Genomic DNA, 15,067 nt, shown 5'->3' with positions numbered 1-15,067 from the left:
TTCTTACGAGGGTAATTCACTCGGGAATGAACAGATCAAAGAACAAAGCACTACAGAGAGCATACCTCTCTGTAAATAACGTACTGACCTCTCTGTAACACAGAAGGATAATGAAACTCATGACTGTCACAACAACCGGGCAAATATTCAACCCAATTAAAAAACTTTTCCCTAACAGACTTTATTTATACTTTTTAAAAATAAGTACCTATATGTACATGTACATACATACAACATTTGTAAAAAGAAACTCAAATAAGAAACAGTACTTAAATTACTTTATAATGTTGAAGCTTAATGAAACTCATGACTTCTGGTCATGACTGGGAGAAGTCACGACAACCAGATTTTCACCCAACAATGGAAAAAAATCAGCTTAAAAATGGCGACCAGAAGTAGCATATTTCAATCTGTGTCATTTAATGACATGTAGTATTGCACACTGAGATGTCATTCACTCAAACGTTCAGGTGACGTCCTGAATATGCTTGAAGCCTGGAGAAATGCCATAATGAAGGAAGTCTTTGGGAGTTTTACTGAGAGACATACTTTGGGGTAGTGATTCAGATGTGGAGGATAGTTGTTCCTCTTGGAGAAAATCATCTTCACCCTGGGAAATAAAAGCATCAACACATTTCTACAATTGAATCGTGACAATCACCTGAGTATGATACATGCCATAATAATCAGCTTGTTGATTGTGGGCAATACTTGGCAGAAGAAGAAGAAGCAGCAACTTGAACTCAGATTACAAAGGACATCTTAATGTTACTAATAAAATCCTCATTTTCCTCTTTTAACAAACATCTCCCCAGTCCTTGACTTTGTCAATATGTCCTTGTATCAGATGCCTAACCTCTTTGTTAAGTGTGAGCTTTCAATATCATCTAGACAATCGTGTGTTAAGATGATATTTCATAAATTAAACATATTTTCATTCAATATTCATTTAGCCTAAACCACACGATACATATATAAATTTCATAATTTTAGCTGAGGGTTCAAAATCTTGCTTATCAGCAGTAAATGACATGCTTTGAAATAGATTAAATCTTAACATTATATTAGATAAAGTAACTTAAAACATGATTTGCATGTATTTCCCTGATGTAAGTAGATAACAGTGATTTATATTCACTTGTACTTCATTGTCTTTGAACATTTTTCCTGGAGAATTTCAGAAATATGGCAGGTAGCCTATATTAAAAATGAACTACAGCACTAAGATCAACTCAATACGTACACCTATATACATATCTACAATTTTCTCAAAGTCCAAAAAAAATTGTTATAAGTGTTAAGAGCTTCCTTAAAAGGAGAAAACTTTTCTTTTCTGAAAAGTGATTATGGGTACATGATAAAAAGTTTACAGATGATGTGCACTCAGATAAAATATAACCTGAATAACCCGTGCGACACTAAAACCAGATGTTTACAATTGTAAGAGTACTCCATCAAATTAATGGTATAGGTCAGTCAGGTACATGTACCACACAGATTTTCATCAATCTAAACACAATGCTATGGATTCTAAAGCCAATATTTCCTGAATACCAAAGGTTATGTTTCTGTTGTACAAAGAACAGTGTTTACATAATTTTGTCAAAACTACTGGAATCCTTATAAGTTTGTTAGATATATGCTGACTTACATCTGAGAGTTCTTGATCCTCTTCTATAGAACCCTTATACTCTCTGTACAGAGGAATGATGAAGCGACCTGACCTACAATCACAGAAAATCATATATAAAATCATACACAAACTCATCTTAAAAGTAAAATTATCAAGGAGATCAGTTAAAAATAAAGGAATCTTTATCTTATATAAGATTGAAAGATATATACATATATATACATTAAAAGAAAATAATTTTCAATTATTTCTTGTCTTTAAACTTTGATTTTATTGTACCCTGCTTTTGAAAGGGCAGGGAAATTTAAGCTCATTTGTCTGTCTGTCCATCCGTCTGTTTGTCTGTCAGTCACAAAAACTTCAATCTTGGTCATAACTTTTGAATGAGACAAGATAAGGCTTTCATACTTCACAAGTGCATTACCTGTAACAAGACCTTATTTTTTTACCTTTTGAGTTTGACATACTTTTCAAAACTTTTAACTTTGGTGTTAACTTTTGAATGAGAGAAGATAGGGCTTTTATGTTTCACATGTGCAGTACCCATGACCAAACTTTTCAAGTATATTTTGATTTTTGACCTTTGACCTATTTTGCAAAAATTTTAACTAATAATTTGAGAGAAGATAGGATTCTCATATTTCACATGTGCATTACCTAGGAGAAGACCTTTTGGAATACACTGTGATTTTGACCTCATGACCTTGCCCTTGAAGTATTACTTTCTTTTCAAAAATTTTAACTATATTAATACATGTAAGTTTTGAAATAGGGAAGTTAGGGATTTCATGTTTCTTGTGTGTAATAACTGTGACAAAACCTTTCTGAATGTACTATTGTTTTTGACCTAAAAGTTTGACCACATTTCAAAATACCGGGGTATTTTAATCTTGGTCATAGCTTTTGTACCTGAAGAGACCATGAGCTTGAAGTTTGGCCTATTAAAAAAAAATAATATGGTTTTAATGTTTGCACCAGAACTTATTACTTTAAAAATATAAAACTTCTGTTTAGCACAATGAACAGACAAGACAGTTAAATTATGCCAACTGGTTCATTGCATTATGACCAATAAGACCCCAAAAGTGTGGGACCACAATTCTCTGAATTTGCTTGGTTTTTCAATAATTTTTTTTTTTGCAAGTCAGAACTTAATTATACAGTGCTAACAAATTACCTATTTAAAAGATATGGGTCAAAGGGGAAATAGGAGTCCAGCTCAGTGAGAACAGACGAGGTCCCTACACCATTACTTGTCACCGGCAAAATACATCGCTTGTTACGCTCAATAATGGTATCACAAAATGCCAGCTGATGCATTCTGAAATAAATGTTTTAAACTTGATCAAGTTTTTGTTGAAATGATTGAAATACACGTTTCTTCACTAACATTGGTCTAAGCATAAAAAGTTAAATATCAATACAGTTACTGTAGCGACTAAAGATGACAAATAGACTCTCTTTTATCAAACAATAATAGTATATTCCTGACTGAAAAAATAACCAGAAGTCTCTGATGAGACTGTAGCTCTACTGGTCTGTATGTATAAAAAAAGAAATGTAGCACTTGGATTTGAAACTTTGCAACATGCAACAATAAATAGAATTATGTATCTTAATGTAGTCGACTTCTGTGCCAAGTTATATTGAAATCAAATGAAAACTGTAGGAGGAGTAGCGTTTTGAAAGTATTTCACGGAAATTTCTATTTTTAGTAACCATGACAACACCATTCACCGACAGAAACACATATTATGTATCGTAGTGTATTCTAACTGTGTGCCAAGTTATATTGAAATCATACCAAAACTGTAGGAGGAGTAGCGTTTTAAAGGAGTTTCACAAAAATTTCTATTTTTAGTAACCATGGCAACACAGTCCATTGAAATCAAAAACTAATGCATTAAATTATGTATCCTAGTGTAGTCTACTTGTGTGCCAAGTTATATTGAAATCGGACCAAAACTGTAGGAGGAGTAGCGTTTTAAAGGAATTTCACAGAAATTTCTTTTTTAGTAACCATGGCAACACCGTCCATCGAAATTAAAAACCGATGCACTAAATTATGTATCTTTGTGTAGTCTACTTGTGTGCCAAGTTATATTGAAATCATACCACAACTGTAGGAGGAGTAGCGTTTTAAAGGAATTTCACAGAAATTTCTATTTTTAGTAACCATGGCAACACCGTCCATTGAAATCAAAAACCGATGCACTAACTTATGTGTCTTAGTGTAGTCTACTTGTGTACCAATTTATATTGAAATCAGATCAAAACTGTAGGAGGAGTAGCATTTTAAAGGAATTTCACAGACATTTCTATTTTTAGTAACCATGGCAACACAGTCCATCGAAATCAAAAACCGATGCACTAACTTATGTGTCTTAGTGTAGTCTACTTGTGTACCAATTTATATTGAAATCAGACCAGAACTGTAGGAGGAGTAGTGTTTTAAAGGAATTTCACAGAAATTTCTATTTTTAGTTGCCATGGCAACACCGTCCATCGAAATCAAAAACCGATGCACTAAATTATGTATCTTAGTGTAGTCTACTTGTGTGCTAAGTTATATTGAAATCGGACTAAAACTGTAGGAGGAGTAGCGTTTTGAAAAATTGTTTACAGACAGACGGACAGACAGACAGACAGACGGATGGACGACGGACACCTTACTATCACATAAGCTCTTCTGGTCTCTGACCAGTAGAGCTAAAAATTAGGATGACCTTAATGAGATTTTGAAATACCTTGAAATGGAGGAGAACATTTTGACAATCACTGGTAAACAAACTCTGAGAGGATTTAAACGACAGGTAACAATTCGCTGGAAATTCAGAATTTCTGCCCACTTATGACCTGAAATTTAAATAATAAACAATTACAAATAGCAAAGAAGTTTGTTCTTTCTAAGATATCATGCTTCATTCCATCCTCATATGATGATTCTACTACCAGACTCCAATCAATCATTCACATATTACAATACAGCCAGAAGATTTTATCTTTAATTACTTAAATTGGATGTCTAAGGATCAAAATGAATTGAATTTCTGATACTGTAGATTCCTAAATATATGCGAGGAATTAATTATCGTGTAATTTGTGAGAAGCACCACTAGCGAAATAAAATTACTCGCTTTTATTTTTATGGTGCTGTTCACTTGCGAATTATTGTTCTCGCGATTTGACGTTAAAGAGGCATTTCGTGATAATAAGTACTCGCGAAAAATAAGGAATCTACAGTAAACCTGTATGGGGAAAAAAAAATCATTATAAACAACCTTCAAATATTACCTTTCTTCCATTCAAAGATTTCCTTGTTTCTGAAAACAAACACATAAAAGACTGCCTGACAGACGGAGTAGAATGGCCCATGATGACTGACATCTGCATTTACAATCTCCTCACTAGTATTATCTAGATACAGATGTATCCATTCACACATAAGGTCTAGACAGGCTGTTACTGTGCTGAATACAAACAGAACTAGGATTTAACAAAATGCTGAATTCAACAAAATGTGTTAAAGCTGAACAGGACTTGTAAAAAGGCATACACAGTTTTCTATATTACTATTAATCTACGATATCATCACAGGGGTATACTCTTCGCATTTGTTACACGACTGCTTTACTGTCACGGGTATCGGCATGGAATGGCGACCCGTGTTCATGCTGGTTATCTTGCATTACCTTTGTTTACATTTTATTGCAGTTATGTGTATTTGTGTTTGTTTGTATACTGCACTGACCTGTGCAACTGTAGTAAGTCCCTTTGGTATCTTACTCTCCTGCATTAGAAGTAAACAGTTATTTTTTTGTCGCTACCGAGTGCTATATAGCATACGTCCGTCTACACCGGTGAAGAGTTATTACACTGAATAGTGACTAAGTGAGCGGCTCTATGTATAGGGGCCCTCAGATATAGCGACAGTCCAATCAAATATGGCGGACAAATTTCTTTTACAAATCGTGTTCAGCTTTAATAAAACACTGATGCCCCAGTATGGCAGCCCAAGGCCAAGGTTAATGTTTTTTTAAAAGTGGGTCAAAGTCATGAGGTCAAATACATTAATATCCAAAGAAAGGTCTTGTCACAAGGAAGACACAAATGAAATATAAAAGTGCTAGCACCAACCATTCAGAAATTATGGTGAAGGTTAGAATTTTTGCAGACAAACAGACAGACAGACAGGGGCATCAGAATAAGCTTTTCGTAAAAAGGACATCAATTTCTACTGATACTGTTACCAATTCTATTTTTAATTCAACACATTTAATCACACTTAATCCACAAATTTTCATAATATACAGGTATACAGTAACCAGTCAGAGCTTTATAATACCTGAGAGGTACAAACATGGCCCTGGAGAGTAGACTCCCCATGTAGCCCACTGCAGCCTGTCGGAACACACTCTCTGTGTTTGGGTTCTGTACTTTCTTCCACAAGTAGTCTATAAAACCTTCACAGATTGGCTGAAATACATGTAATAAAGGTTACATTACACAGCCAGCTGTACTTTAATTCAGAGGTAAAGATCATGTTATGATCGTGATCTTTTCTATGATGAAGCCCACAAACCAAAATCATAAACCTGTGATGCTGCTTATATATACTGAGTATAAAATGAATTTATTTCCCATATATGCTGAACAAAATAATCCACTTAGCAGTGAACAATTGCCCCAGATGTAGTTGCTTTATTGCCTTTCATTACACTTCCAGGGACACATAATAGCACACAAAATTCAGAATTATGAAAACACTTCATTTTTTGGAGGAAGTAAAGGTGCGGTCACACGATGCGATTTTTCATTCGATTTTCCATCCGATTTTTCCATTCGATTTGCTTTCGACTAAAATCGTACCGTGTGACCACCCAAGTTGAAAGTCGAAAGCAAAATCTGAAAGTCGATTGGAAATCGGATGGCGTCCGATTTTCAATCGACTTTCCAGTGAAAATCGTGACGTCACAATGACATTTCCCGCGACGCGAAATTTTTGTCATCTATAATGAACGTATAAATTAATAATTGACAAATATAAGATTACCCAGTAAACGGCAATTACTGGGTACAAATGGGTAATTACATAAAGCATACAAGTCATAAACTATTATTTTACCATAGTTTGCGGAGCACGGAGATTCATGTGTTTATCGAATGCCATTTATGATTAAAGATTTTTTTTAATATCATAGATTTAGCTTGATTCAAATCATCGCATTTATCTAAAAAAAAAAAAAGAAGAAGTTTTAGCTATTACTTTTAAAACCAGCATGGACGTTTATAAATCTAATTAAAATAAGATGTTTCATGTGCTTATATGTTGCTGTAAATTAAGATCAGTGGTACACAGCATATGAGTACTCCAGCATGCTAGGGGTTTACGGCGAGATACGTTGGACTTGACGCCGCGTAAACACCCCAATCCTATCAATAATATGAACAAGTAGTCTTTTTTTAAGTATTTGCATGGATTCTAATTATAAGCGTTCGTGAAGAGATTCAACTTATTTCATGTATATATATGTAAACGTGTAGAATAATTTAAAATGGTAGATTTTAATTGTCTAGAACTCACATAAAAGTACTAAATGAAGTGATTAACTAAATTAGGTTTTCAATTTTTACTCCTACAAGTAAGATCCTCTGTTAACGTCCCTACTCTCCTTATATACGGAACTACTAACAAAAAAAAAATGACTGAAAAAACTATTTATGTTTATTAGGAGAAATTACGTTGCTGTCTTTTCTCATTGAATTATCTTCCTTATTTCTGTTCTCTTCAACGTGATGTAGCATTGTACATGTACCTCTAACTACTGTATATATGTTTGTATGTTATTAATTTTGTAACTTATGTACATTGGTTTGAGTGAATAAATTGAACTTTAAAAAAGGGGGAGTCTGAAAACACCCCCACCCACCCCCCGAAAAATCAACATTAAATTCTTTTTAAAAATTAAAGATTAGTTTACATATCATCAGGGAAGTTTTTAAGTCTGACTTTTTATCTATTTTATTATTATTATTATTTTTAGGAAGGTAATAAGGTAACATATTTTTTACTTACCTACCAAAAGTTACCTTTATTAAAATTTTGATTACTTAATTATTGGAGCGTCTGATGAATTTGATTTACTGTGTACCCAGTCACGCATTTTACATATACACATAGTAATCATTGGGCTGTAAATATTTCACCTATAGTAATCTGTGATAATAAAAAGGCGATATATCAAATGTTTTCAATAATATTGATTCTTCAATTGCTGGTCAACGGAAAAAAAGTTTAACTTTTGCGACGTAGCTATTTTACCTTTCTTGTAAGCGAAAGTCTAGTGCATGTTCTTTTTTAAAATCTTTTTATGCCGAAATGAAAAAAAACTGTTTTCCTGAATTAGTCGGTTTAAAAACCCTGGAAAATATCAGATACTTCGGACAAGTTATTTTAATGCGGTATGTTATCTTATCTTGTAGATTACGTCAACATTAACGTCATAATGGGGCAAATGACGTAATATTAAACAGAATGAAAGGAAAAAAAAAATTTCATAATGATGCTTTTTAGGTTTATTACTATAATCAGAACTACTTCAAACTAAAAAAAAAAACCAAGTACCTGTTCATTTCTTGTCAAAATCGTTTGTAAATCGAATGTAAAATCATATCGTGTGACCACCCCACCAATCGACTCCAATCGACTTACCTGAGCAAGTCGAATGAAAATCGAATGAAAAATCGCATCGTGTGACCGCACCTTAAGGAATCCATTAACTTACTAGTTTTGTGCTACAGAGATAGAACATGATAAACTGGACATGACAGGAAGCGTGGGTTGGAAGAATGAGGCGGTCAAACACCAGTAATACCTCCCTGTATAGCTTCTTTGTGGCTTCCCAGTTACACTCTCCTGTAAAACAGATTCACTCCAATCAAAGCATTGAAGAGTTAATCCCAGTGAAACACCATTACATGTGTAATAATAAACAAGATCAAATGATCTCTGAAATGTAATCATTTATCAGCATTTCATTGTTAACCGCAACTCCCACAATCCTACTGCCACAAAAACTAGAAAACTGACCAGTCAGCAAGGGCCCCACCGAGGGGTAGAAATATAAGGGTGCAGCTTACAGAACGAAAATTTTACTTGACTACAAAATTTTAAAACTATATGAAGAATATGCAACAATAACTGTACCCAGGTATTTATAAAATTTCAAGATAATTCCTAAATATCCAACAACCTGTAAATAGTATCCCTATATTTACATAAGGCAGTAAAAACATCATATCTATAATAACTCAATTAAATGTTTATTTAAACAAGAATAAAGCATGTGTTAATAAAATGCCAGCCTTCAGTGAATGCAAATATCACCCAGGCTTGTCCTTAACCTCAAAACAAACATCAGTTGCAGACAAAGATGTTAATTTATCTTAAAGTGATAAATAAAGTTAAGCCTCTAAAATTTTCCGCACCAGGCAAGATAATTAATCCCAGGGGATTAATTGTACTGCTCCCTCATCCTTTTCTTCTAAGTTTACAATAAGAACTATTTCAGTAATGATAGAATGAGGTTAATATCGGACTGCCTGTTAAAATTAATAGTATTCTTGAATTTACATAAGGCAGCCAAAAAAAAAATAAATAAATAAAATAAAATAAACAAATGAATTTAAAAAAGCAACAAAAAAGAGATATCTTTATGTATATCTTGTTTTTAGAATTCAATAAAATCATAACTCATTGTGTATTTTACCAAAATAAAGTATGAACATTATTTAAATCCACATTTCAGAGAATGTAAACATCATTCAGAATTGACCTTGACTTCAAAACAAACTTCATTTGCAGAGAGAGGTGTAAATTAATCTCAATTTGACAGAAACAGATAATGCTTTGGATTTTCTTCAAGAGGAAAGTTAATTAATCCCATGGGGACTTGTTGCAGCTTTCATGCTCTACAATAGGAACATTCTTAGCAGTTATCTCTCTTTGCCCTGGCATTCATTCTAATGTAAAGTCAAGGAATCTACCCCACCACCCCAGCTCCAAACTGGATGACATAGAGAACAAAACTTAGCATCAAAATATGTCTTACTGCCTATTCAACCAACATACCAAATTTGAACTTAATTGGTGAACTATAAAAAAAATAAGTTATTAGAAAAAAAACAGAAAATTTGTGGATGGAAGAATGACAGATGGACAGACAGCTAGACAGACAGACAGACAGACAGAGTGATTACTATAGGGCACCCACAAATCCTTGCCAGACCCTAATTACTTTCATATTGGTACATATGACACTGATACTTGCTAATCATTAGCATTTACATACCATTAGTATAGCAGACATTGGATATATATGTCAAGGTCATTTCCATGCACACATCAAGTATATTGGCTTCTCTGTGGGTCATAGGTTTATCTGAACGTTTCCTATCAAAGATGCAACCATCTTTATTTTCCAGATCTCTGGTTAAGTCTTGTTCAAAATCCTGAAAACAAATTTAATGTAAAGTGAAAAGATCAGAAGATTTCTTTGATTCTATCTTTGTCAACTTTAGAAATTCAGATGACCTGAATAACTTATAGCATTTTGAATGAATGGTCCTGTACTTCTATGTGAATAGTCCTTGACCTCTGACCTTGACACTCACCATGTCAAACACAATGCCCTCTTCCATGTCCTCCTCATCTCCCTCAGTTTCCTGGATGTCCTGTCGTGGGGCCCGAACCTAAAAATACAAACCATTAGCAACCCACTATAAAAAACAGGATTTCATTTTTCAAACTGCCCAGTTGTTTTATTCAGTTGTTATATTACTTCTGTATACTTTGTCCTTGACATACTTACATCTAACTTAAGCATCCTGTCTATGACCAGTTCCAGAATTCTCTGCCTGGCACTAGGGAGGTATGTGGTAATTTGTAGGAGGTTTCTGATGTAGCATTCTTGTATGTAGGCAGCCTTCCCAAGGAATGGAAACAAATCATGTAGTAGGGGCAACAATACTGTCGATGACCTGGAAAGGGAAAGTACAAGGTTAATTTACAAAAGCATTTATTTTTTCACAGCACCCATCCCATCCTTTGATCATACAACCTGCATGTTTAATTCAAATAAATGACAATAAAATGGCAAAATATTTTTCACTCACTGACATCCCAGACATTGCCACTCACATAAAACATTGTACTGCTCTACAAACCACTAATGGATTCTTGGGATAAAATAATTAACTACTTCTAAAACCATACCTTGTCATAGTAATACTTACATTGGAACAGAATCCAGGATAGCTTTGAGTACCATGTGTATATTGAGAAATACTGCCTCATTTGTCTGTTGTATCTCCATACTCACTTCTGTATCTGGGGCTGACTCTAAAATGAATTCAAGGTTTAACTCAGTATTACATATAGCAAGAGTACAGAGCATAAGATTTTTTCAGTATGTTTACAAGTAAAAATTGCTTAATGTTCGGAAACAATTATGGAACATCTTTCAAAAAAAGCAAGATGCTATCAAATTAGCAAAAACTAAAAAAATAAATAAGCACCGGTAAATAAGATTACCTGTTTCATACACATATGTGTAAATTATTGAAGTCGTACACTGAATTTAAAAAAAATGACTATCCTTACTATGCACTAGCTACTTACTGTTTATGGCAGGAGTGAAGTACTTGACGAGCATACGGAGACTGGCCCTGAGGTAGTAGGAGTGAACACAGACGAGTCCCACAAGAAGGGACTGATATTCCCTCACCACCGAGAGCTCTCTATGTGGCCAGTCTAATTTCTAAAGGAGAACAATGAGAAAATTAACAAACATCAATTATTTTTATGTTTAATAATAAATTTGGCCTTGTACATCTTCAAAAGATATTACATATTGATATATTGAGAATCGGAAAAAAATACATACCAAAAGAACTGCCACTAAATCCTCAAACTCTCTGTTCAGTTCTGTCACATTCTCTTTAATTCCTCTTAAGTACACTCTCAGGTCCTCAGCCTACAAACAAATAAGAGATACAACATGCTGACAAAAAAAATAAATTATGCAACAATACACTGTTTTACTGTAGAGAAGAAAAATCAACTCATACCTTTGTTTGTGGATCTGATAAAATGTTGACAAATTCATCATAGTCTTTGTGTGAACCCTGAAATTGACAGGAAAGGCAGTGAATTAAAAATGGCAGAGTTAAAATATATAGAATTTTTTCATACATTCAAAAGAGGCAGAAACAAGGTAGTGCAAGTTAGCTAAACCATTAAGTAAAGGTCAAAAGTAATGGTAATGTGTAATGAGATTAGCTAAAGGTCAAAAGTAATGGTAATGTGTAATGAGATTAGCTAAAGGTCCAAAGTAATGGTAATGTGTAATGAGATAAGCTAAAGGTCCAAAGTAATGGTAATGTGTAATGAGATAAGCTAAAGGTCCAAAGTAATGGTAATGTGTAATGAGATAAGCTAAAGGTCCAAAGTAATGGTAATGTGTAATGAGATAAGCTAAAGGTCCAAAGTAATGGTAATGTGTAATGAGATAAGCTAAAGGTCCAAAGTAATGGTAATGTGTAATGAGATTAGCTAAAGGTCCAAAGTAATGGTAATGTGTAATGAGATAGGCTAAAGGTCCAAAGTAATGGTAATGTGTAATGAGATAAGCTAAAGGTCCAAAGTAATGGTAATGTGTAATGAGATAAGCTAAAGGTCCAAAGTAATGGTAATGTGTAATGAGATAAGCTAAAGGTCCAAAGTAATGGTAATGTGTAATGAGATAAGCTAAAGGTCCAAAGTAATGGTAATGTGTAATGAGATAAGCTAAAGGTCCAAAGTAATGGTAATGTGTAATGAGATAAGCTAAAGGTCCAAAGTAATGGTAATGTGTAATGAGATAAGCTAAAGGTCCAAAGTAATGGTAATGTGTAATGAGATAAGCTATAGGTCCAAAGTAATGGTAATGTGTAATGTGATTAGCTAAAGGTCCAAAGTAATGGTAATGTGTAATGAGATTAGCTAAAGGTCCAAAGTAATGGTAATGTGTAATGAGATAAGCTATAGGTCCAAAGTAATGGTAATGTGTAATGTGATTAGCTAAAGGTCCAAAGTAATGGTAATGTGTAATGAGATAAGCTATAGGTCCAAAGTAATGGTAATGTGTAATGAGATTAGCTAAAGGTCCAAAATAATGGTAATATGTAATGAGATAAGCTAAAGGTCAAACATGATGTTAGAGTAACCAGTAGTTTTAAAACACCAGAATCAAATTGTGTTTTTTTTTTTGCTTTCTTTACTTTGGGGGGGGGGGGGGGGTCAAGAATTGATGCACCAACAACTTAATCTTCTTGTCTGAATACAATGCTAGACTCAGAAAGGGAAGAAACAGGTGAAAACAAAATGAAGTTTGCATCTGATGAGTATTATTTTTTTAAGGGGGTGGAGGATGAAAAAGACACAATTTGTATAAACATTATGAATGGTGATATCATGTGTTAGGTATTGAGATATAGTCTCAGTGTATCACAATAGATCATGATACACTTCAATCATATCGTTTCACCACTATCGTTGATTAGAAACCATTTGGATTAATTATTCTTTCTTTTTTTTACATATTCAGATAAAAGATGCCCATACCTGTTTATATTGAACTAATAACGCCCTCAAATTGAATCTTCCAGACCTTTCTTTCTTAGACATTCTTTAAGAATCTGTATATTAAATATGCAATATAAAGACATTACTTCATCATGTTAATACAGTACTTGATACTATCAGGTCAAGCAAAATCTCTTGATTTAGCCATATAGCTTGAATAGCTAAACAGCTTGATTTACCTATTTCATCACTTTTTTCTTAATAGTGTTATTTTTGCAACATGTACAAAAAATCGCACATTAATGCAGTGATAGAATTCAAGCTTGATCTCTTCTGAAAACAATGCATATGTAAACATTGCTCATCAAATTGCGTCTCCTTCAGACTTTAAACTCAAAGTTCTAAAAGTTTTGAGGCTAATATATAAAGCAATTGATCTGTGACCTCACAGTTACTTGTTGAATCGCTGCATTTCATCTCCAGAATTTTGCATAGCATTTCCGACATTTTTTTTTATTTCATTTCGGACAATTTTTTTTCATTTCTGACATTTATTTTTTTTTTAATTTCCAGAATTTTTGCAGGGTTACTCTCCGGCAATTTGATGTTAATCAAGTAGGTGGAAATGGAATTTCAAAAGAATTTATACACCGTATACATATATACATGTTTATCAATATTAACTATCTTCATCCGTTGTCATACATTTATAATATTGCATTTTTCCCTGCACTACATGCGTATGTGATGCCTCCGTTATTTAATTCATTCTTCTGTCTATTGAGAATTCCCTCAACAATGATGGCTTTATTCCCTCTAAAGGTTCCTGAATGCCTTATAATTTCCATCATAACATATCTGATTTCAAACTTAAACAAAATATAAATATAGTCTTCAATCCTGCTTTCATTGCCAAAAAGTATACTACACGTACCTGAAAAATGTCGGAAATGAAAACTATAAAATGTCGGAAATGAAAAGTTGAAAATTTCAAAAAATTCCAGAAAAGAAATGCAGCCTGTTGAATGAAATTATAAAGGAGGTCAATTATGATCAGTAAGATAACTTATTGGTAATAATTCAGCACAATGTGAAGCAATCATTCTTATCCATGCCTCAAAGCACACAAGTTGTGTATAGTTATCCAAACAATGGAAATACATCTTTTGCTTAAAAGTATTTAAATGCTCTAATGTTAGAGCTATCTTTGACTTGGGTTGCTTTTTTGATAGTCCATAGTACATATACAGATTTTCCGAAAATCATCGGTCCTACCGGCAAAACAGATAGAAAATTGAAATGTTCGATGCAATTCACTGTATCACCGGTCCTCATGACTGATCAATTTCTGCCTTAACAATCCATTGTTTTTTGGAGTTTTTGTTATACACGTAAAGTTTTGTCTTTTTATGGTAATCCCAAAAAGCCTTTAGCGAGTTACTTTATGGCAATGCAGCAAAATAAATGGGGCAGATAATTCTAATCTACACTACTATGAATAATCTAGAGAGTTCCGACTGTCAGCATGGATGTAACTTCGAAGCGAGGAAAAGTGTTGAGAAAATGAGTTGAATTTTTGTCTTTAAATGGTTATTTTTTAAGATAAAAGACATATACAAGCTCAAAAATGTTAGTTATGATTAATTAAGTAGTTATTACCCTACAACTCGTTAAGTATGTACCGGATTGACTCCTATTTGCTACATTGCAACTATCGATATATGGTTTGCTAAATTGCAACTATCGATATATGGTTTGCTCAATTGCAACTATCGATATATGGGACGTATTGTAACTGTGGTTAGGGCTTG

The 15,067-nt window shown here is 33.5% G+C and overlaps 1 protein-coding gene across 1 annotated transcript; it reads right to left on the bottom strand.

Annotated features, from left to right (window-relative positions):
• Positions 1-271: 271 nt before the first annotated feature.
• Positions 272-13,371, bottom strand: LOC133189733 (RNA polymerase I-specific transcription initiation factor RRN3-like). Its single transcript, XM_061325133.1, has 15 exons — positions 13,296-13,371; positions 11,762-11,818; positions 11,578-11,667; positions 11,313-11,451; positions 10,928-11,033; positions 10,504-10,672; positions 10,307-10,384; positions 9,985-10,144; positions 8,419-8,549; positions 5,979-6,109; positions 4,928-5,103; positions 4,381-4,489; positions 2,811-2,954; positions 1,652-1,724; positions 272-610 (listed from the first exon to the last, which is right to left on the bottom strand). The coding sequence occupies exons 1-15, from the start codon at positions 13,356-13,358 to the stop codon at positions 467-469; spliced, it is 1,770 nt and encodes a 589-aa protein (XP_061181117.1). The 5' UTR covers positions 13,359-13,371; the 3' UTR covers positions 272-466.
• Positions 13,372-15,067: the final 1,696 nt, after the last annotated feature.

Source organism: Saccostrea echinata, unplaced genomic scaffold (assembly GCF_033153115.1).
Source record: "Saccostrea echinata isolate AGI-Se365-2 ecotype Australia unplaced genomic scaffold, CSIRO_AGI_Sech_v1 ptg000019l, whole genome shotgun sequence".
Classification (NCBI taxonomy): Eukaryota; Metazoa; Mollusca; class Bivalvia; order Ostreida; family Ostreidae; genus Saccostrea; species Saccostrea echinata.
Note: the sequence above shows the minus strand (reverse complement) of the source record. Positions and strands in the feature narration are given on the sequence as shown.